The 20,895-nt window shown below is 33.9% G+C and overlaps 3 protein-coding genes across 5 annotated transcripts; all 3 read left to right on the top strand.

Annotated features, from left to right (window-relative positions):
• Positions 1-139: 139 nt before the first annotated feature.
• Positions 140-3,776, top strand: LOC120778883 (aldo-keto reductase family 1 member B1-like). Its single transcript, XM_040110926.1, has 6 exons — positions 140-315; positions 375-483; positions 2,290-2,432; positions 2,495-2,978; positions 3,047-3,255; positions 3,684-3,776. The coding sequence occupies exons 2-6, from the start codon at positions 415-417 to the stop codon at positions 3,724-3,726; spliced, it is 948 nt and encodes a 315-aa protein (XP_039966860.1). The 5' UTR covers positions 140-315; positions 375-414; the 3' UTR covers positions 3,727-3,776.
• A 654-nt stretch (positions 3,777-4,430) lies between these two features.
• LOC120778882 (aldo-keto reductase family 1 member B1-like) lies at positions 4,431-8,176 on the top strand. 2 transcript variants are annotated; one of them, XR_005705588.1, is made up of 7 exons: positions 4,431-4,531; positions 4,591-4,700; positions 6,540-6,682; positions 6,746-7,229; positions 7,293-7,501; positions 7,599-7,782; positions 8,018-8,176. XR_005705588.1 is itself a non-coding variant. In XM_040110925.1 (6 exons), the coding sequence occupies exons 2-6, from the start codon at positions 4,632-4,634 to the stop codon at positions 8,058-8,060; spliced, it is 948 nt and encodes a 315-aa protein (XP_039966859.1). In that variant the 5' UTR covers positions 4,431-4,531; positions 4,591-4,631; the 3' UTR covers positions 8,061-8,176. The 2 variants fall into 2 exon arrangements, 1 of the variants encoding a protein (XP_039966859.1); XM_040110925.1 differs by lacking the exon at positions 7,599-7,782.
• A 1,764-nt stretch (positions 8,177-9,940) lies between these two features.
• Positions 9,941-19,280, top strand: LOC120776605. 2 transcript variants are annotated; one of them, XM_040107393.1, is made up of 3 exons: positions 9,941-12,476; positions 15,859-16,430; positions 16,979-19,280. In XM_040107393.1, the coding sequence occupies exons 1-3, from the start codon at positions 10,866-10,868 to the stop codon at positions 17,874-17,876; spliced, it is 3,081 nt and encodes a 1,026-aa protein (XP_039963327.1). In that variant the 5' UTR covers positions 9,941-10,865; the 3' UTR covers positions 17,877-19,280. The 2 variants fall into 2 exon arrangements, with proteins under 2 accessions (XP_039963327.1, XP_039963328.1); XM_040107394.1 differs by lacking the exon at positions 9,941-12,476 and adding an exon at positions 12,483-15,324.
• The last annotated feature ends 1,615 nt before the right edge of the window (positions 19,281-20,895 follow it).

The raw sequence follows: 20,895 nt of genomic DNA, 5'->3' as shown, positions 1-20,895 counted from the left end.
TTATATTTTTTATGAGGAATTGATTTGAATTGGATGTCCATAAAGAGGTAATACATAACCAAGTCGGTATGGACATATGTATATCGACATTTTTCGCTAAAAATCATCTTCACAACATTCACTTCGATTTAGAAGTTAAACCAAGTATCCATCAATGAAATCACTTGTTTTGTGTATGATCGCTTACGTCGTTTTAAAAAGTATGGACTTAAATGTACAACAGAGGAAGCTTTTGACGAAGGTATAAAAGCTTGGACAACTGTTTCTTGGCTTTCAGTGAATTATTTACGCCGGCAATTTTCCATTGTGATTCAGGTTAGTATAAAATATTACTGAAGGAAAATAATTTGTTTTAAATACTAACCAACTTTCAGGATTTCATTTTAATTTGATACCAATTCATTAAAAACCATAATGTCGGTTCCTGATGTGGTTCTAAATAATGGATTAAAGATTCCCATCCTTGGTCTAGGGACATGGGGCGTAAGTATAAAAAAAATTTAACCTCAATAAATATTTATGTATAATGTTTATTTAATATACGTATTGTGAATATGTGTGGCAGTTTTATGTTATATATGATACATACACACATACATATTTTATTTGAACAACTATTAAATAAGGCAAAATATGTGATTCTGTGTGATCGTAATAATGGATAGTAATTCTGCGCAAAAAGTGCATGTTAAAAAACTAAGCACGTACTGTTCCCAATAGGAGATTTAAGTAATTATACAAAGGCCTTTACATATGTGCATTAAATCGTAATAATGGATAGTAATTCTGCGCAAAAAGTGCATGTTAAAAAACTAAGCACGTACTGTTCCCAATCAGAGATTTAAGTAATTATACAAAGGCCTTTACATATGTGCATTAAACAATCCTTTTCTTAGTAATTCTATTATTATTTTTGAATATTAACTTAAATTCTTTAAAGGTAGCAACTACCACTGGATTATCATATTTTTTTTAAGTTTTAGTAATGTAATAAAGTATTTGATAAGAAATTTTCGAAGTTAATTCGACTAACAATCATCGCGTTTTGCAAACAGCAGCAAAATAACGATACCCGTCCAGGGTTAAATGTGTAAATATTTTGATGTTGACTACATGTTTATCCATTTATTAAAATCAAAATGATTGGCCATATACCTAATACGAAGTATCTCAGGCAAAAACTTCAATAATATTATGAGGAATACGGATATATGTACATATGTATGTATGCATACACTTGTATCCCACAATCTTTAATATTAAGTATTTTTCACAACTAGAGTGCAATTGCGAATAATGTTGATAAATGAACTTAACACGCGGAGAGAGAGTGGCGATTGATAAGAGCTCTATGTACATATTTATAATTTTTAACACAAATCTACATATGTATGTATGTATGTATATCCAGTAATTCTAGCCATTCATTGCTATGCAAATGGCATTTCTGTCGACAATTTTTTAATGTTCATAACAAGCTATTCTTATATTTCGGTGTTAGAAATTCTAGTATGTCTGTACGTGGATGCTATTTGATTAAGAAAATTCAAAAAATAGAAATGTTCGTGAAATCGTTTGCTTTTAATTTATTAAAAAAAAAAAACAAATAAATTGCTAACCATTTAGAAATGAATCGTCATTGAGAACTTCACAAATTGTATCAATTATCAGTTTTTATTCAATACATAGAAATACAAGGACAAGGGTTATGGAGCAGATAGTAACACTTACCGATCCAAACGGGGTTAGATCGCCGAAAAAACAGCCCTTGGTCGGATGAAATCCGAGTCAATTCCGGTGCGTAGAACCGGCTGTCGTGGGAATTGACAACCTTGACCCTTGCGCAACTTCGTTCTGGATACTGTAGCAGGTCAAACTCCTACTTATCCAGAATAGACCCTGACATACCGAATTTATGTCCTGCATGCAACTAGTCTCCGCATGACACTGACCACCTCACGAACCCTACTCATCTAACGCCCTCCTCCCTATGGTCCGACCCCGTCGAAACAGCATGTTTCTTGGACCTCCCGTTAGATGACATCGACGACAACACAAATGATACTTACCATCCCAACGGGGATTGAATTTCCGTTAAGACAACAACAACAGCAGATAGTAATTTCGTTAAAATTTGTTACTTTGGGAAAGTTGATTATTTATTATATATACACATATGACACACTTTACATTTTTATATTTATATATAGAATATGTATGTACCCATAAATATTTTAGATTATTTGTCATTTATTATATACTTATGTATTTGTTTGGATTTTACATAAGAGTCCTAAGGGAGAAACTGAGCAAGCCGTTAAAGATGCTATTGATGTTGGTTATCGTCACATCGATTGTGCACATGTGTATCAAAATGAGGATGAAGTCGGAGCCGGAATTGAAGCTAAAATAGCTGAAGGTGTTGTGAAGCGGTGAGAGTATTTTGTAAAAATGTTCGTATCATACGTATGATAATAATATTTCTATATTACAGAGAGGAATTGTTTATTACCAGTAAATTATGGAATACCTTCCATAAACCAGAATTAGTACGCGGAGCCTTAGAAACTACTTTAAAGAATTTGCGCTTGGATTACCTCGACTTGTACTTGATTCATTGGCCAATGGGCTATAAAGAGGGCGGAGCATTGTTTCCAAATGATGATATTGGCAAAGTGCAACATTCGGATGTCGATTATGTAGACACATGGAAGGCAATGGAAAAACTTGTAGAAGCTGGTCTTGTTAAGTCCATTGGTATATCTAATTTCAACAAACGTCAAATTGAACGTGTGCTTGAGGTTGCAACCATTGTTCCCGTTACAAATCAAATTGAAAGTCACCCTTATTTGATTCAAGAAAAGCTGATTGAATTTTGTAAATCAAAAAACATTACTATAACTGCATACAGTCCCCTGGGTTCACCTAGCAGGCCATGGGCGAAACCAGAAGATCCCGTTTTGTTAGAGGACGCTAAAGTAAGTGTTTATCTAAAAATTTGAAAGTGTTACTTATATTAATATATGTATGTACATAACTTTTTCAGATTGTGGGTATTGCTAAAAAGTACGGCAAAACTCCGGCGCAAATTCTCATTCGCTACCAATTGCAACGTGGAAACATTGTAATCCCAAAGTCTGTAAATAAAAGCCGTATTGCATCTAACTTCGATGTGTTCAATTTTGAGTTAAACACAGAAGATATTGCCACAATTAGTAGCTTTAATTGTAACGGACGTTTCGTACCTATGGATAAGTAAGTGGTTAATATAAAATATAACCATATTTGGCATTATAGTTATTAAATATCGGTTTATTTCCTATATCAATGTTGCATATAACGATGTTGACCATGAGCGCTGCTCGTTTAATGATGAGTTTTAATTTCATAAAGTTGAAAACAAATGAAAATTTAGTAATTTGTTCAAAATATACGTCAGCTTTGAATCTTATATCTGCATTGTTTTGAGGAGTTATTACACTTTAAATTCATTTTGACTCCTAAAAATATCCAATACCTTAGCAGATTTTTAATGCATAGAATAAATTAATTATTTGGCATTGATGCCTTAATCGCGATTTATACGTAACTCCTTAATATTTCTGCATTATAACAACTTTCCAATAACACTGTTGCTAATATCTAAATTCAAAGGTTTTATTTAATTATATTTTTATTTTCAGCCATCGATCACATCAGTACTATCCATTTAATGATGAGTTCTAGTGAATGGTCCTTTGGTTGTGTTACTGTAATTATTCACACATACATACATACATATATAAATTCATATTTTTATATAAATGTATCTCTTGATGGTATATTAAATAAATAAACATAAATTACCAACTTCATCTCTTATATATGGATTTAATTTCCGGCAATGGATTATATACATAAATATAATATATATAAATCTATATATACATATGTATGTATATATAAAATTTAGAATAATAATAAGATTAATACGTTCTCTGCCTTCTCTACAAATTCACGGTCTCTGATATGTTCTCTGGAGAATCTACTTATATAGGAACGAAACGAGAGCAGCACGTATATCATTCAGAGAATACGTTCTCTGTTTATACATTCTCTGTATCATTTACATTCATTCTTGAAGTTTACAAATGTGGTATACACTATATTCACCATATGGTGAAATGAAAAATGAAAGCTCATCCAATATATTTCCTTTACAAATTTATATTTTTTATGAAGAATTGAATCTTCTTATTGCAATCATAAAGAGTTAATGGACAACCATATAGACGTATATGTGCTCTTGTTTTTTGCTAATGGGATATCTTCACAACATGCACTTCGATTTAGAAGTCAAACTTTTACCCATCGGCGGAACAACGATTTGAATCAATTGTATTGTCTATGACCTGATTAAGTCGTTTTAAAAAGTATGAACTTAATAAATATAATAGCAAGGGAAGCTTTTGGCGAAGGTATAAAAGCTTGGACAACTGTTTGTTGGCATTCAGTGAATTATTCACGCCGGTAGTTTTCCATTGTGATTCAGGTTAGTAATATTTTATCTAAAGGAAAAAAATTTGTTATTAAATGCTGACCAACTTTCAGGATATCTTTGTAATTTGATACTAGTTCATTAAAAAACCATAATGTCGGTTCCTGATGTGGTTCTAAATAATGGAGTAAAGATTCCCATCATTGGTCTAGGGACATGGGGTGTAAGTATAATAAAAAAAAATTTACCTCAATAAATATATAAATATAATGTGTATTTAATATTCCTATTGTGAATATGTGTGACAATTTCATATATTCCCAATGGCAGATTTAACTAACTCTATAAAAGACTTTAATGCATTAAACAATCCTTACGTCGTGATGATCGATTATTTTTTAATGCTAATTGAATTTCTTTAAAGATAATAACTAGCTGAACCACTGAATTATCAAATTTTTTTTTCTAAATTTTAGTAGTGTAAAAAATATTTGATAGGAAATTGTAAATAGATAGATTAAAAGTCAGTATTTTTTTAATTATATTTAAATGTGTGAATATTTTTTCTTTTGAGCAATATTAACTACACTTTCATCCATTTCTTAGAACCATGATTGGTCATGTACATACATACATACATATGTATCTAATATGAAGTAGGTTAGGCAAAAACTTATATTCTATTATCAAGAATACGGATATACTATGTATACATATACTTTTATCGCACAATCTTTAACAAAACAAATAAATTATTAACCATTTAGGAATGAATTACTATTGAAAACTTTGCAAATTGTATCAATTATCAGTTTTTATGCTATACATAGAAATCCATTTGAATTCTTTTACTTTTGACAGTGCTTAAGAGCAGTACATAAGTATGTACATAAGTAGTTTCTACTTTGTGTGAGTTTTTCAGTAATATTTGTTAGCTTGTGAAAATTCTTTTAATTATTATGCTAAGCAACATGCATGTACATAAGTACATATCAAATTTACACTTAACATTTTTATATGCAAACATACAATATGTGTATCCATGAATAGTTTAGATTATTTGTCAATTATTATATATTTGTTTGGGATATTTATAGAGTTCTGGGGGAGAAGTTGAGCAAGCCTTTAAAGATGCTATTGATTGATATTGGTTATCGCCACAACGATTGTATAAAAATAATTTTTGTTTAATGGTAATTGAATTTCTTCAAAGGTAGTAACTACAGCTGAACCACTGAATTATCATATTTTTTTAAATTTGAGTAGGGTAAAAGATATTTGATAAAAAATTGTTTAAGTAGATAGATTAAAAGTCATGATCAAAATGATTGGCCATGTACCTAATACTAAGTAGTGTAGGCAAAAGCTTATATACTATTATGAAGAATACGGATATATACATATACTTGTTTCGCACAATCTTTGACAATATTAAGTATTTGCCTCAACTAGAGAGCAATGGGGAATGATGTTGATAAATGAACTTAACACTCGGAGAGAGAGTGTCGACTGATAAGAGATCTATATATATATATATTTATAATTTTTAAATCTAAGCTAACTACATACATATATCCAGTAATTCTAACGAACGATTGCTATGCTATATAATTTTTCCTAATTTGCGTAACAAAGTATTCTTAAATATTAGTGTTTGAAATTCTTGACCACTTGGTTAAGGAAATCAAAAATGGGAATGTTCTTGAAACTTTTGGTCACAAATAAATTACTAATCATTTAGAAATGAATCGTCATTGAAAACTTTGCAATTGTATCAATTATCAGTTTTTATGCTATACATAGAAATACTTTTGACAAGGGTTATATAGAGTTAGTAGTTTCGTTATTATCTATTTTGTGTGAGTTTTTGCAGTCAAATTTGTAAGCTTGTGAAAATGTATTAATTATAATACTTAGCAACGTACATACATATATCAAATTTACACTTCACATTTTTATTGTATACATACATATTGTATATGTACATACATATGTACCCATAAATATTTTAGATTATTTGTCAATTCTTACATACATATATATTTGTTTGGGATTTACATAGAGTCCTAAGGGAGAAGTTGAGCAGGCCGTTAAAGATGCTATTGATGTTGGTTATCGTCACATTGATTGTGCACATGTGTATCAAAATGAGGATGAAGTCGGAGCCGGAATTGAAGCTAAAATAGCTGAAGGCGTTGTGAAGCGGTGAGAGTATTTAGATATAATTTGCGTATCATACGTATGTATAATAACAGGATTATATTACAGTGAGGAATTGTTTATTACCAGTAAATTATGGAATACCTTCCATAGTCCTGAATTAGTACGAGGAGCCTTAGAAACTACTTTAAAGAATTTGCGCTTAGATTACCTTGACTTGTACTTGATTCATTGGCCAATGGGCTTTAAAGAGGGCGGAGAGTTATTTCCAAATGATGACCTTGGCAAAATGCAATATTCGGATGTCGATTATGTAGACACATGGAAGGGAATGGAAAAACTTGTAGAAGCTGGTCTTGTTAAGTCCATTGGTGTATCTAATTTCAACAAACATCAAATTGAACGTGTGCTCGAGGTTGCAACTATTGTTCCCGTTACAAATCAAATCGAATGCCACCCTTATTTAACTCAAGAAAAGCTGATTGAATTTTGTAAATCAAAAAACATTACTATAACTGCATACAGTCCTCTGGGTTCACCTAATAGGCCATGGGCGAAATCAGGAGATCCCGTTTTGTTAGAGGACGCTAAAGTAAATATTTATATCAAAATTTATAGTATAATTTATATTAATATAAGTACATAACTTTTTCAGATTGTGGATATCGCTAAAAAGTATGACAAAACTCCGGCGCAAATTCTCATTCGCTACCAATTGCAACGTGGAAACATTGTAATCCCAAAGTCTGTAACTAAAAGTCGTATTGCATCTAACTTCGATGTGTTCAATTTCGAATTAAGCTTAGAAGATATTGCAACAATTAATAGCTTTAATTGTAACGGACGTTTCGTACCTCTGGACAAGTAAGTGGTTAATATAAAGTATAACCATATGTGGCATTATAATGATTAAACATCGGTTTATTTCCTATATATTTATATATATCAATTTTGCATATAGCGATGCTGACCATGAGCACTACCCGTTTAATGATGAATTTTAGTTTCGTAAAGTTGAAAACAAGTGAAAATGTAGTAATTTGTTCAAAATATAAGTCAGCTATTGGTCTTATGTCTTCATTGTTATGATGGGTTATTTCACTTTAAATGCGTTTTGACTCCTAAAAATATTCAATATCTTAGCAGTAAGTTCAAGGCATATAGTTATTATATTTGTTATTTGCTTGGTATTAGTTCTCCCCCCGCCACTTATGTATATGCAACTCCTGAAAATTTCTGCATTCATTTATTTGGTGCCAAATAGAATATTCCGCTTTTGTTGCACTAATTTTACCCTTCTGCTTTATATAACAACTTTCAAATAACATTGTGACTAATATTTAATTTCAAAGATATTTTTAATCATATATTTATTTTCAGCCATCGATCTCATCCGCACCATCCATTTATTGATGAGTTCTAGTGTGTGAAACTTAGTCCAGTTAAAATTGGGGTTACTTTACTGTAATTATTCACACATATATAAATACATATGTATATACAAATGGATTTAATGACACGTTATATTAAATAAACACATATATTTTCGTTATCTGTTATACATATACTTAATTTCCAATATTGGAGCTTTCAAACACAAACACTTAAATCAGGTAGTTTATGGTACGGAAAGTGCTGTAAAAGTATTGAGCTTGCCTAGATCTATTTGTATGGCTTCTTTTACTTTCCGATAACATTCTTTGATTCACATACGAAAAGATCTACTAATAAAATTAAATTATATTAGTTTACATGTACATATTTCAAAAGTATAATAATTCACGGACATGTTATCGTTGGTATTCCTTTCTGAATAAAAAAATATTAAAGCTGTTCGTTTCAATTAAAAGCACTGATTTCGAATGGTGCTAGAAATTTAAATTTTAGCGTATATTAAATAATAGCCCCACCATATCTATGCACCAACCGATCCCAGTTCTTTCAACTTGAATTTTTTGCTCAGTATTGAAATACACCTGGTATCCTTGCTAATTTTTATTTTTTAAAAGTGCAATTTCTGTTAATTCCCGGTATTTGCCTTCCTGCGAATGTGATTGTACTATGTCAACTGTTGGGAGAAGGTTTAAAGTCTGAGTTTAAATGTGTAAAACCAGTTACAGATGAGATGCGGCCAACAATGGCATATGTAAGAAAACGAATCAAGTACGTTCATCGGGTTTTATGCATATTCAGTTACTCTAAGTATTAACAATTTGCATCTTAACTATTTAATTTATAAACACATGCAAGTGGGTGCATATATACATGTGAAGTTAACCTCGTTATAGCATATTGTGTACGTACATTTCCTTTATAATCTTTGCTATGTATATACAAATTTATATCCTTGAATGCACATGTACTATGTGTTATATGTAACTAATACCTAGCTGTTACTTACGACTGTTCCACTTCTTTTATGTGATTTTTTCACTTCACCGTCCGTCGACAGACAAAGTACACAAAGAGTAGGTTTCGCTGAAGAATATACCTCTTAAAACTGGTTACACAATTGTAATTTGTCTATTCGCCTAAGAGTTACCGCTGTAGGTAATTTAAATCAAGCGTGATCCTCATGCATTAGAATACTTTCATATCAAATTTCACATTTGCCTTTTTATGGTAAAAGTGATGAGCATTGCGAAATAAAAAAAAAACGTCTTCAGATCGGACCGTAAGGCTTACTCAGAGAAAATGCAATATGAAATTAATGTAAAATATTTAAATAGTAGCGCAACTTCGGGTATTACAAGCGTCTAATATAGTAAACTTCCCTTTATCAGAAACTAATAAAAAGTCTTGCGGTATTTTCGCTAGTTGGCGCTGAAAGCGCGTAGTTCTAGTTTTATTCGTCGCATCGGATCATGCTTTACCTTTTTGGAAAGCTCATTTCACGCGCTAAGACGTGTTTGATTGATTGTCGTTTCTTTTAAGGCGTTCGTGAGTTATAGCGACGCAAACATGGAGCAAAATAAAGAGAAAATACGGCATATTTTACAGTACTACTACGATAAAGGCAAAAATGCATCTCAAGCCGCCAATAAAATTTGTGCAGTTTATGGACCCGATATAGTTTCCATTTCCACCGCACAACGATGGTTTCAACGTTTTCGTTCTGGTGTAGAGGTGGTCGAGGATGCACCACGCTCCGGAAGGCCTGTCGTCGAAAATTGCGATAAAATCGCTGAATTGGTCGAAAGAGACCGGCATAGTAGCAGCCGTAGCATCGGTCAAGAGCTGGGCATGAATCATCAAAAATTCATTTCAACTTCAATAAAAAAAAAATCAATAAAAATACCGCAAGACTTTTTTGACAACCCATTATTTACACTTGCTAGCATTGTAAAATATGTACATATGTCTTGCAGTTGTTGAATTTCTAAAAGTACACTAATCGAAATAATTAAGCACGTCGCAAATTTATAAATAGTAATATTATAATTTCATTTCCGAAAGATGAGCTTCACAATAATGCTAATATTAAGTTCAAGTTTTACAATTAAAAAAGATGAGTACTTTATAGGCCAATTTCTCCTAAGATTTCATAATCAATCCCCACCACATTTCCTAAGTAGTATGTCTGTTAAGGTCAACATATGTATGTGGAAGATATGTTGTAAAATGTATACTGGATAGAAATATGAGTTGTGCACTGTTAACACAAGCTTCAAGCTCTGCACCTGTAAGGGATAATAGGAGTATTCTAAAAAGGTATACTGCGGCAACAGTTGCCATTTTTACCAGTCCTGCTGTGGTTAAAGTATAAATTGATAAACAAGTTTACTGAGCATTTCAGTTTATTAAATCGTCTGTACTTATATAAACGACGTACGGTGTTGCATTCGTGGAGTTAAATTTGGTAATCTGGGCACCAGCCATTAGTTAAAGATTAAATCATAGTGATTTTGGTGGGAAATAACTGCAATGACAAAAATATCTTGTATACGTAACGTCATAGTGAGTGAAAAAATATTTATTATGAGTGTGTGTTAGTAAGAATATTGTGGAAATTGTCATGTAAAGTGTATACATATTAACAAAATGTAGGCATAAATAAGTGTGTTTAGTAGAATAAAGATTGTTATTTCACACATATGTATACGTACATATGTACGTAAAAATAAATATGTATATAGGTTAAAAATCACAAAGATTTTGATCAACAATTCTGTTCATATGCAAAAGCTGTTGACCTTGTTAATGTGTGAATGTGTTACGTCGCTGATAAATGTCGTCTGGTGAGTGGAATTTGTGTGCTCTTAAAGCACTTGAAGAAGAAGAACAGAAAGAATTTCTAGCACTAAGTCAAAAAAGTCCCTTCGAATCAGTATGTTTGCCGACGGAAGAAGATTTGCTGCATCAGACTGGAGATCTTAGCCACAGTAATTTTCAACCGAAAGTGTCGTATGCTCAACTTCAGCCACATCTATTAAAGTTGCCCACCATTAACGAATGTAATCTCATTGCAGCGGCTCGAAGACGTCGATTTCGGTTGCAGCAACAGAGTACTCGCGTATTATCTCTCTCAGCTCATTCCTTAACAGAACGCAGCAATCGAAATCAGAAAAATGTTGCCTTATCAGAAACTAACGACAAAATGTCGCGAATTAGTAGGTCAACTCAGTTCTACAATGTTCCACCATTCTACACACCACCCTCCATAAAACGATGCGCGACTTCTCACCGCAAGTCCTTCAAGAACTCTCTGCAGGACTTGAACAAACAAAAACCGGATCATAAAAGGGATGTGACAAAGAAATCTTACTCTAAATATGGTTCCAATTCTACGGTTGCCTCAGTTACTGAAGAACGCAAAAAGTTGCATACCTCTTTGGTTGAAATTGAATCTTACACTTCTGATGAGAACGATTCAGAGGAGAATTCTATTAACATTGATCAATCAGATCACTGGATAAAAACATATGAAGATTGTGACGACAATGCCACTGAGACAGGTTCGTGCTCCGTGCCTTTGGCTTCGGATTCAGTTGAAGCGATTCGTCTTATGCTATCCGCCGCAACTGCAGCTATCACATATACCTCCAAGTCTGATAACACCCCAGTTTCTGCCTCAACGTTAACCACAGTTAAATTAGACGGCCACAGAACCTCTCCACAAACTAACCACAGCAACAATCTCCTTACATTGCCATCATCGTTTCTCTTGAAATCATCGTCAGCACCCGAATCCACATATAATGGTGTACGAAACGAAACTAAAGAAAAACGAGAACGCAGTTTAACAGATGAAAGCTATGTTAATAATGATGCCAGCAAATGCAAGAATAAGAAGAGTAGACACCCCTTGGTAACTGCCTGTTATTTAAATAGTTGTCATAAGGCCAACTTGTTGGATGTGAGCGTGGAATTTAATGGGTGTTTGCAGGTTAATAAAGCGGATAACACGGTACGGAAGTGTAACGTGAAAACAAGTCCGATTGCTCAGAGTATTGAATTGACCAAACCAGCAATAAAAAATGGATTAGATATTTTATCTAACTTTTCTTGTAACAAAACGGTATGGATGAAATCAAAACCGATTGTTACAAATAAACCAAACAATCATATCCAGAAATTACTTTTACATGCCACCCATGGAGAGAATCTCCATCGTTCATTAATACGGTGCAAAGACGTCGTTAAAGAAGAATCTCTAAAAAATGATAGTAATTGCAAAAACTCACTATCTATGGGAATTTTACCGATAGCCGAAAGACCCAATTGGACATCTTTTGCGCAGTTGCACCACCAATTTTTCGATGATGAACTTGAAGAACATATCAAACAATGCTCTTGTTCATGCAATCATATGGGTTTTGGAAATTCTATGGATTATCAGGTAATTTTTTCTTAATTAAAGTACGCCTTATTTACAATTACAATTTAAAAAGAGTAATTAAATGCTAGAAAACACGACCTCAAACAGTGAATGAGACAAATACATAAAACTCTGTTAATCAATTAAAGAAACAAGGCAAAACGTTAACTTCGGTTATATAATCTACCCATACCCAGTTTAAAATTTTTTCGTACAAGAATTTTACTTTAATCGGTCAATTTGTATTCCAATATGTTCTTGGCAAATGCAGTGTTTTTTATATTTGATATACGCATTATCGAAACGGAAATATGAAAACCCATTAAAGTTAATTGTTTTCATTTATGAAGTCAGACATTATTATAGAATGAAATAGTAACTATACTCTAGTAAAAGAAAGGGTATATTAAATTTGTATATTTCACGCCTTTATTTATTATAATCATAATTTTTCTTCATGGACTATAGTTTCATTCATCAATGCATTTACTGAGTTTTTGAAATTGTATTGGCAGCAATCCCTAAATGTTTGGTATCGCTGAATGAGACCTGCACCGGTAATAGAGTCATCATACTTAATAATCGTTCACTTCTTAAACAATTTTTGTGAATTTGCAATCAAAGAAAGTGTTCAAAGCTTACTTGTGCTTCGACATTATAATATTCCACCACACTCAAAGAGGTTGTGAGCAGGTAGCTAGAAATTATTAAATTAAATTATTGGATATCTGGCTAGTGGTGTTCTAAGGGATATTTGTTCCACAGTGTAACCCGTACATTTTAGGTAAAAACACACATCGAACTTTTTTTCAACGCAAAAACATAAATATGTTTCAATTAAAATAATGTTTTATTTATTTTTGCAAAATTTTGGCAATTTGTTAGTACTTTGATATTAAATATACATAGAGTTGTGGGAAGTGTCTCTTAATGGAAAATCGTTTACCATATAAAAACGTAATTATTACTAAATATGAAATTTTTATGTACAATACTGTGATGGAATACACGTCTAAGAATAAAAGAAACCAAGGCACAACAGTTGGTTGAGTATCGAAACTGTTGGTTAAAGTTCCACTCTCCTGTATAAATGTTGTGTCTCGTTTGAGACTTATTTAGTATGTATATTTTTCTTGCGCTGATTTTAAATAATAATACATTGACGATACAGGTGTAGAGCTTTGTTGCAATTTCATTAGAGTGGAATTTGGTGCTAAAATATATTTGGGATATCAATCATGTTAACGAAAGTTTGTGGGATAAATAATAATTTAATATTAGAAAGTTAGAAAGGCCTAAGAAATGAATGATTTCTTCGATGGAATTATTAGTAGAGTCGATTAAGAATATTTCACATTTGCATAATGCGCAGTCGCGAATATTTACCCTTAACTATACTGAATGCCAATGGTAAAAGTTGGACCGGCAAAATAAGGCTTGGCTGCAAAGTACTTGATAAACTAGAGGAAATTATTGTAGAGAAGTTCAGTGAATTTGTGGATACTGTACAGTGGCATAGGCGAGAGCATGAAATCCAGCTGATGATAGTTTAGTTTCTATTCGGACCTTATGTAGTAAAGTTGCCCATCGAGAAGCATGTCGATGAATGGCCATCAAGAGAAGTGCCATTGGAAGATATATTTCCAAATATATTAATTGTGCAAAAATGTTATAAGACGTGATAAAAACAAAAGAAATAGGTGCAATAACATGTAGTGATTAAAATTCGAAATGTAATTTTTGCTTCAAAACCATATTATAAGGAATCATGGAATTGCGACAATTGGGATATAAAGAAATGTGTCAAATGGAGCTACTGCAAAGGTCTACTTTAAGTGGTACCAGTGGAAGCGCAGTTTTACCCATCGTGATGATACAACCTTCAACAGTAACACAAAGCGGAACTATATTGACAACTCCTCAGAATAATGATCTCAAAGAAGTGACGAATAATGAAAATATCTACCAATTTAAACCTTCAAATATATTCGTTTCTAACGCTACCACGTCAGATCAAATCGTTCAACATGAACGGCTCATTCCTGGTTTTCTCTGTGGCGGTAAAAAACTTTTGCAGTCAGAGACCATTTTGCTTCCGACCCTCGAACAGCATCAACAACAGTTTCCGAATGATTCCTTCATGCAACAGCTTCCACAGGCACATAAACAAATTCCACAAATACAGATTCAGCACTCACTGCCACCACCTCTCAATATAATTTACACAGGCACACTAAACACATCATCTCGCATAAGAGATATACCTGAAAGTGCTAACCCATCTCGAGACTTCAACGATGGCACCGCCAACAACAATGTAATCGGCGGCATTGACAACGCTATTGGTGACGATAGCGATTTCGAGGGCAGCGAATGCGGCACGAGCGTCTCTGGGGCCACATGTATACCTCATTTTAATTTTGGTGGTTGTGGTATGATTCTTCAACCTACAATAACTTCTAATAATTCCGAAGTTAATGGTCATCGTCCACATCCATATCATCAACGTCGACCTAAGGAACCAGAAGATGTGGGATGTGCGGCATTTTCTCACATGATGGGCACATTCGCTTCAGCAGCAGGCGGAGCAATGAACTCGACTCGATTCACAGGCACTCTCGGTTCTCTTGCTGGAGTAAGTACCGGACTTTCGAGCACATTGGGTCGTAATCGACGTACGTCCACCTGTTTTACGGGGTCTACCCAACAAAACCCAAAGCGTGTATCATTTAAAGAAGATGATTTATCAAAAAATAGCGCGAAATTGTTGGAGAAAAATCAAAGCAACTGCGATTATTACGGTCATTGTGACAATGATGCACTCCATAATTGCTCTTATATGTATCTAAAAAATGTTAATGACTGCCAGGTGCGTATTAATTTACAGTAAAGCATTCATTAGCCATGTGCCTTTTAACAGACTTTAGAATGTAAGTAGTTAATTTTTGAACGTGCACAAGCCAAAAGCTTATTTGTATGTTAATTTATAATTACATATATATGTGTATTATCTCTACGTCATCCAAATCCAACTATTAGCATGTTGATAGAAAATCAAATAGACAATAAAATATCAAAACTGACAGTCAGCTAACTCAACAAAGCTAAGAGGTTTGGAATGTCTTCAATCCTTCATCCTTATTCGTGTCACTTTTTTCCGGGATAAACTGCTAAACTGATCCGATTGCAGTAAAAGTTAGCACACTGTGTGCGGTTTCATCCAATTTAAAAGATAAGATAGATTTTCTTGGTATTAGCCAGCGTTCTAACTAATTTTTAAAGGAATTTTAAATCAAATATCAGAAATAGTAAAATTATTACGACCCATATTACGTTAAATCAAGAAAAAAAAACAAAAAACAAAGCCAAATTTAATACAACGACTTTATTTTATCACATTTAGACCATTGGCTTTGGTGGCCTACCTGATGTCACCGAGCACTCCAATACCCGTCGCACACATTCCCGCCAAAACTCCATTTCGAACAGTGATTCAGGTGGCGAAATTGCCAATGCGAATAGGTCAAAAGTGAACTTGTGTGATGGCAAATCGCCACAAACAGGCCAAACTACCCCCGTCGAGCGTAAATCAAAAATAACCCACCATGCAGCTGCTGCTAGATGCAGCAGGGCACATCGCCTCAAACCGCGACGCGGATCCTGTGCCATATTCTTGACTTTTGTTGGCACGATATGCTTGCTTACTATCGGCGCATTGCTTGCATACCAACACTTTATGGCGCCCAACCGCAATTCGCATGCACAAAGACTGAAAATAGTGCGACGGATACTAAAAGAAGTGCCGCTGGTGGATGGCCACAATAATTTTGCATGGAATGTCCGGAAATACGCGCACAACAGTTTGGAGTTGATAAGCATGAGACGCGATCCAAATACTGAAGCATGGACTCGACCGACGTGGGCTCAGACGGATGTTGAAAGGCTTAAACAAGGACTGGTCGGTGTACAAATGTGGTAAGTAAAATTGTATTATTTGCATATTGTAATAATACTTGTATTGTTAAGCATTATAAGATGTAATTGACCATTTGACTATTTTCTGCATTTTATACATATGTATATAAGTATGTATACCGCAAGAGATTAAACGCCTCAATTATTATAATCTTAGTGTAAAGTATAATTTTAACTGACACTTACCAAATATTCAAATCCTTACTTCTTATCTTCCAAGAAAATTTTCTTACAACTTTAAAAAATGAATATTTCATTACAAAATGTTGGACTCTATAAAAAAATAATATGTTGTTTGTCATAAAAACATATACTGCGCATTAATACAGTATTCCATGTCGTATGAGCAACATAGAATTTGTAAGGCACTTGTATGCATTCGATACATACATATGTAGCTTTGAATGCGACAAATAACAAAAATGAAGTAGTTATGATTATTACAACTTTATTCGTTTTGTGAAGAAAGATTTGAACTTTAAACACTGTAAAAAACATACAAAAAAAAAATACTTTAGCTTTCTTCATCTCATGCACGTAATCTACAGGTCAGCATATGTTCCATGTGAGGCATTGGGACTGGACGCCGTCCAAGTAGCAATAGAACAAATTGACATTATTCGTCGCCTGACTGACATGTATACCTTGGATACAATGTTAGCAAAATCTTCCAAGGACATTTTTATAGCACGACAGCATCATCAGATGGCTTCGTTAATTGGCATCAAAGGTGGTCATGCCATCGGCTCCTCTCTTGCCGTTTTAAGATCATTTTATTCAGTTGGCGCACGTGCCCTTAGCCTTACGCATAAGTGTGATCTCTCATGGGCAGGATCAAGTGCCTCAGAAACAGAAAATGGTTTATCCGCGTTTGGCAAGGTAGTCATTCGAGAAATGAACCGCTTGGGAATGATGGTAGATTTATCTTATAGTTCTGCTGCGACAGCCCGCGACGTCTTGCAAATCACCCGGGCCCCCGTTATATTCTCTCACTCCGCTGCACGACAAATATGCAACTCCACACACAATATACCCGACGACATTCTTCGACTAGTGGCAGATAACGGTGGCCTAATTATGGTTAGCTTCGACCCAGAGGACGTGGCTTGCGGTCAACCGGCATATCTTGCAGACGTTGTAAAACATATTAAACACATTCGTGCAATAGCTGGTGTCCAACATATTGGGTTAGGCGCAGGATATGATGGCATAGAAGAACCGCCTATAGGCCTTGAGGACGTATCCAAATACCCAGATTTGCTGGCGAGTCTGCTTCAAGATCACAATTGGAGTGAGCAAGACATTGCAATGTTAGCCGGAAAAAATTTTCTTCGCATTTTGGAAACTGTGGAAAATGTACGAGACTATTGGAAACGTGCTGACATTCAACCGCTCGAACAGACTGAACCACAACCGAAACCACAGTGCTCATACATGTCTTCGTGACCATAGCTGCAGACAGTAAGCAACCCTTGTGCTACTGTGCACAAATTTTACTTTTATGGATGCAATCGTATTGTGCATATAATAGAAAGTATGTTGTCCCAGGTAAATACTGGTGACTTCAGCAAAATACAATTGATATATTAGGTTATTTATACAATTAAACTACCCGTATTTGTATATACATATATATGTTAATTAATGGAACATTAGCTGCGCATATACATACATATGCATGCTTGTACAGCAATAAAAAATTATTTGAAACTGTGTATTGTATTTAAGGAAATATTTGTTGTGAAAAGGAAATTCAACTTAACATAATAGACAACAAAATAGAAAATAATTAAGAATAATTATATCGGATTGAAGAGTGAATTAATAAGTTTACACCGAAGCACAAATTACAAGCATATCTATTATAATAATTTCTTTGGTGTACATTTAGTTATTGTGTTGTTTTGTTTTTCTGTTTTTAGGAAAGAATGCCAGATTTTTCGAGAGACTAAAAATAATTTTGGAATATATGAGACTATGAAAATTAACAATTTGAAACTTAGATACACTAAAGCACGCATTTATACTCTACCTAACTAAAATATTTATATGTAGTAAAATATATAATTTAAATTTTCTACATAAGCACAGGTAAATGAATGTGCCAATGTTTGCATATGTAGTTTGTTAGAGACTATTGAGAATGCCAGTTTTAACATTATTTTTATTGTTACTAAGACAATCCTTGCCACAAGTAGATAACATAAAGATCTGAAAAATAAATGCATATACATTCACATATAATTCTAGAAACCATTTCCATATGCAACCATACATAAAGTCTTAATATAAAGGTTATGTGGTGTCCTTACAAAAAATAACAAATTAGTTTAACTATTGAATTATTTTGGAGCGGTTTGAATAATTCATTCTCATCTACTTGCATTACTTCTTTTTGTAATACAATGAATATTGTATGTGTAGAGAAAAAAATCTAATAGTGAAACAAATTGTGTTCCGTTACAAATATTAAAATTAGACACACGTACAGTGATGTATTTAAAAGAAAAATATGTTACAAAATATCGATATAACCAATCACTTAATTACATCGAAACGATTTTAAATATATACACATGAGTAAAAAATATATGATATACAAGTTGCTAACAGAGACATCAAACAATTGTCTTGAATCAAAAATTTAAGCAACGAAAAATACTGCAATGTATATATGTATGTTTGATAAACCCATACCATATTCGTGAAAGCAAGGGATCCATCAAAAATGGTTATTATTTAAAAGAAATGTTTATTCATCCGTTTGTTAACTCATTTTCACTCCAACACATTTACATTTAAATGAAAGAAAAATGCAATAAAATATAAGTGAACATAAAATAAATATAACCCTTGTTTCTGGTTTTTATTTCAAATATGTACGCTAACGAATCTTAGTTTATGTGTAAAGTAATAACGGGTAAGTATATAAGCAATTAAAATAATAATTTTATTAAATTTAACATTGCTCTCGTCAAAAAAGTTGTAATTATTGTTCACTTAAAACTTTAAGAGATTTAATTACATAAGATATTAATGCATTGTCGATTATGCGGAAGATAATTATTTCGTAATAGAAGGGTTTTCTTGTAACCCCAATATTTTAGTTACAAAGCTTTGACCTCATGCCTTAAGTCAATAATGTATTCGAAATGCATTTAATGCCTAATTTCCTTAAAAACCGGCGATTTGAAACACATTTTTATTTTTCTAAATTTCTGGGTGAATCCATATTTATTTTTTATTTAATGAAAATATGCCCCTTGCAATTCTGCGAAATTCTGCATTTTTAGAATTTCTCTATGATCAGTAGTTTAGAAGTTATAAGCATTTTTGTATACGGCATTTTGCATTTAATGCCTAATTTCTTTAAAAACCGGTGATTTGGAACACATTTTTATTTTTCTAAATTTGGGGGTGAATCAAAATATATTTTTTATTTAATGAAAATATGCTCCTTGCGATTCCGCAAGTTTCTGCATTTTTAGAATTTCTCTACGATCAGTAGTTTAGAAGTTATAAGCATTTTTGTATTCGGCGGCTACTTGCTACATGCTCCTGGTCGCCTGGTAGAAATCTGAGATTTTGGCACCAAATTGAATGCATTTTTTCTGCAGCGGCGGCAGATGCACTACAAATTTGCAGCATACGCAAAGGGGCGAGATGGGGAAAACGGATGCGGCCAAATGCAATGCATAAGCAAAGGGGCGAATTGGGCGGATGCGGCCATATGCAGGAAACAGGAAAAGGCCCTCGACCGGAAGTGGAATAACGGTACCGCATTTCCGGTCGGAAATCAAACCGGAAGTGACCGACCGGAAACGGATGTAACCCCGACCGGAAGTGAAATAACGGTACCTCATTTCCGGTCTGAAACCAAACCGGAAGTGGCCAACCGGAAACGGATGAAACCCCGACCGGAAGTGAAATAACGGTACCCCATTTCCGGTCGGGGAGTAAACCGGAAGTGTCCGACCGGAAGCGGAAGTTTGTCACCGGAAATGTGCCAGGCTTCCGTTTTCGTCCGGTCATTTCCGGCCGAAAGTGTATCACCGTCATTTCACTTCCGGTCGTGAACACATCCGTTTCCGGTTGGCCACTTCCGGTTTGGTTTCAGACCGGAAATGAGGTACCGTTATTTCACTTCCGGTCGAGGGCCTTTTCCTGTTTCCTGCATATGGCCGCATCCGCCCAATTCGCCCCTTTGCTTATGCATTGCATTTGGCCGCATCCGTTTTCCCCATCTCGCCCCTTTGCGTATGCTGCAAATTTGTAGTGCATCTGCCGCCGCTGCAGAAAAAATGCATTCAATTTGGTGCCAAAATCTCAGATTTCTACCAGGCGACCAGGAGCATGTAGCAAGTAGCCGCCGAATACAAAAATGCTTATAACTTCTAAACTACTGATCGTAGAGAAATTCTAAAAATGCAGAAACTTGCGGAATCGCAAGGAGCATATTTTCATT

This window comes from Bactrocera tryoni, chromosome 5 (assembly GCF_016617805.1).
Source record: "Bactrocera tryoni isolate S06 chromosome 5, CSIRO_BtryS06_freeze2, whole genome shotgun sequence".
In the NCBI taxonomy this organism is placed as follows: domain Eukaryota; kingdom Metazoa; phylum Arthropoda; class Insecta; order Diptera; family Tephritidae; genus Bactrocera; species Bactrocera tryoni.
The sequence above is the reverse complement of the archived record's forward strand: the minus strand, read 5'-3'. Positions and strand labels throughout refer to the sequence as shown.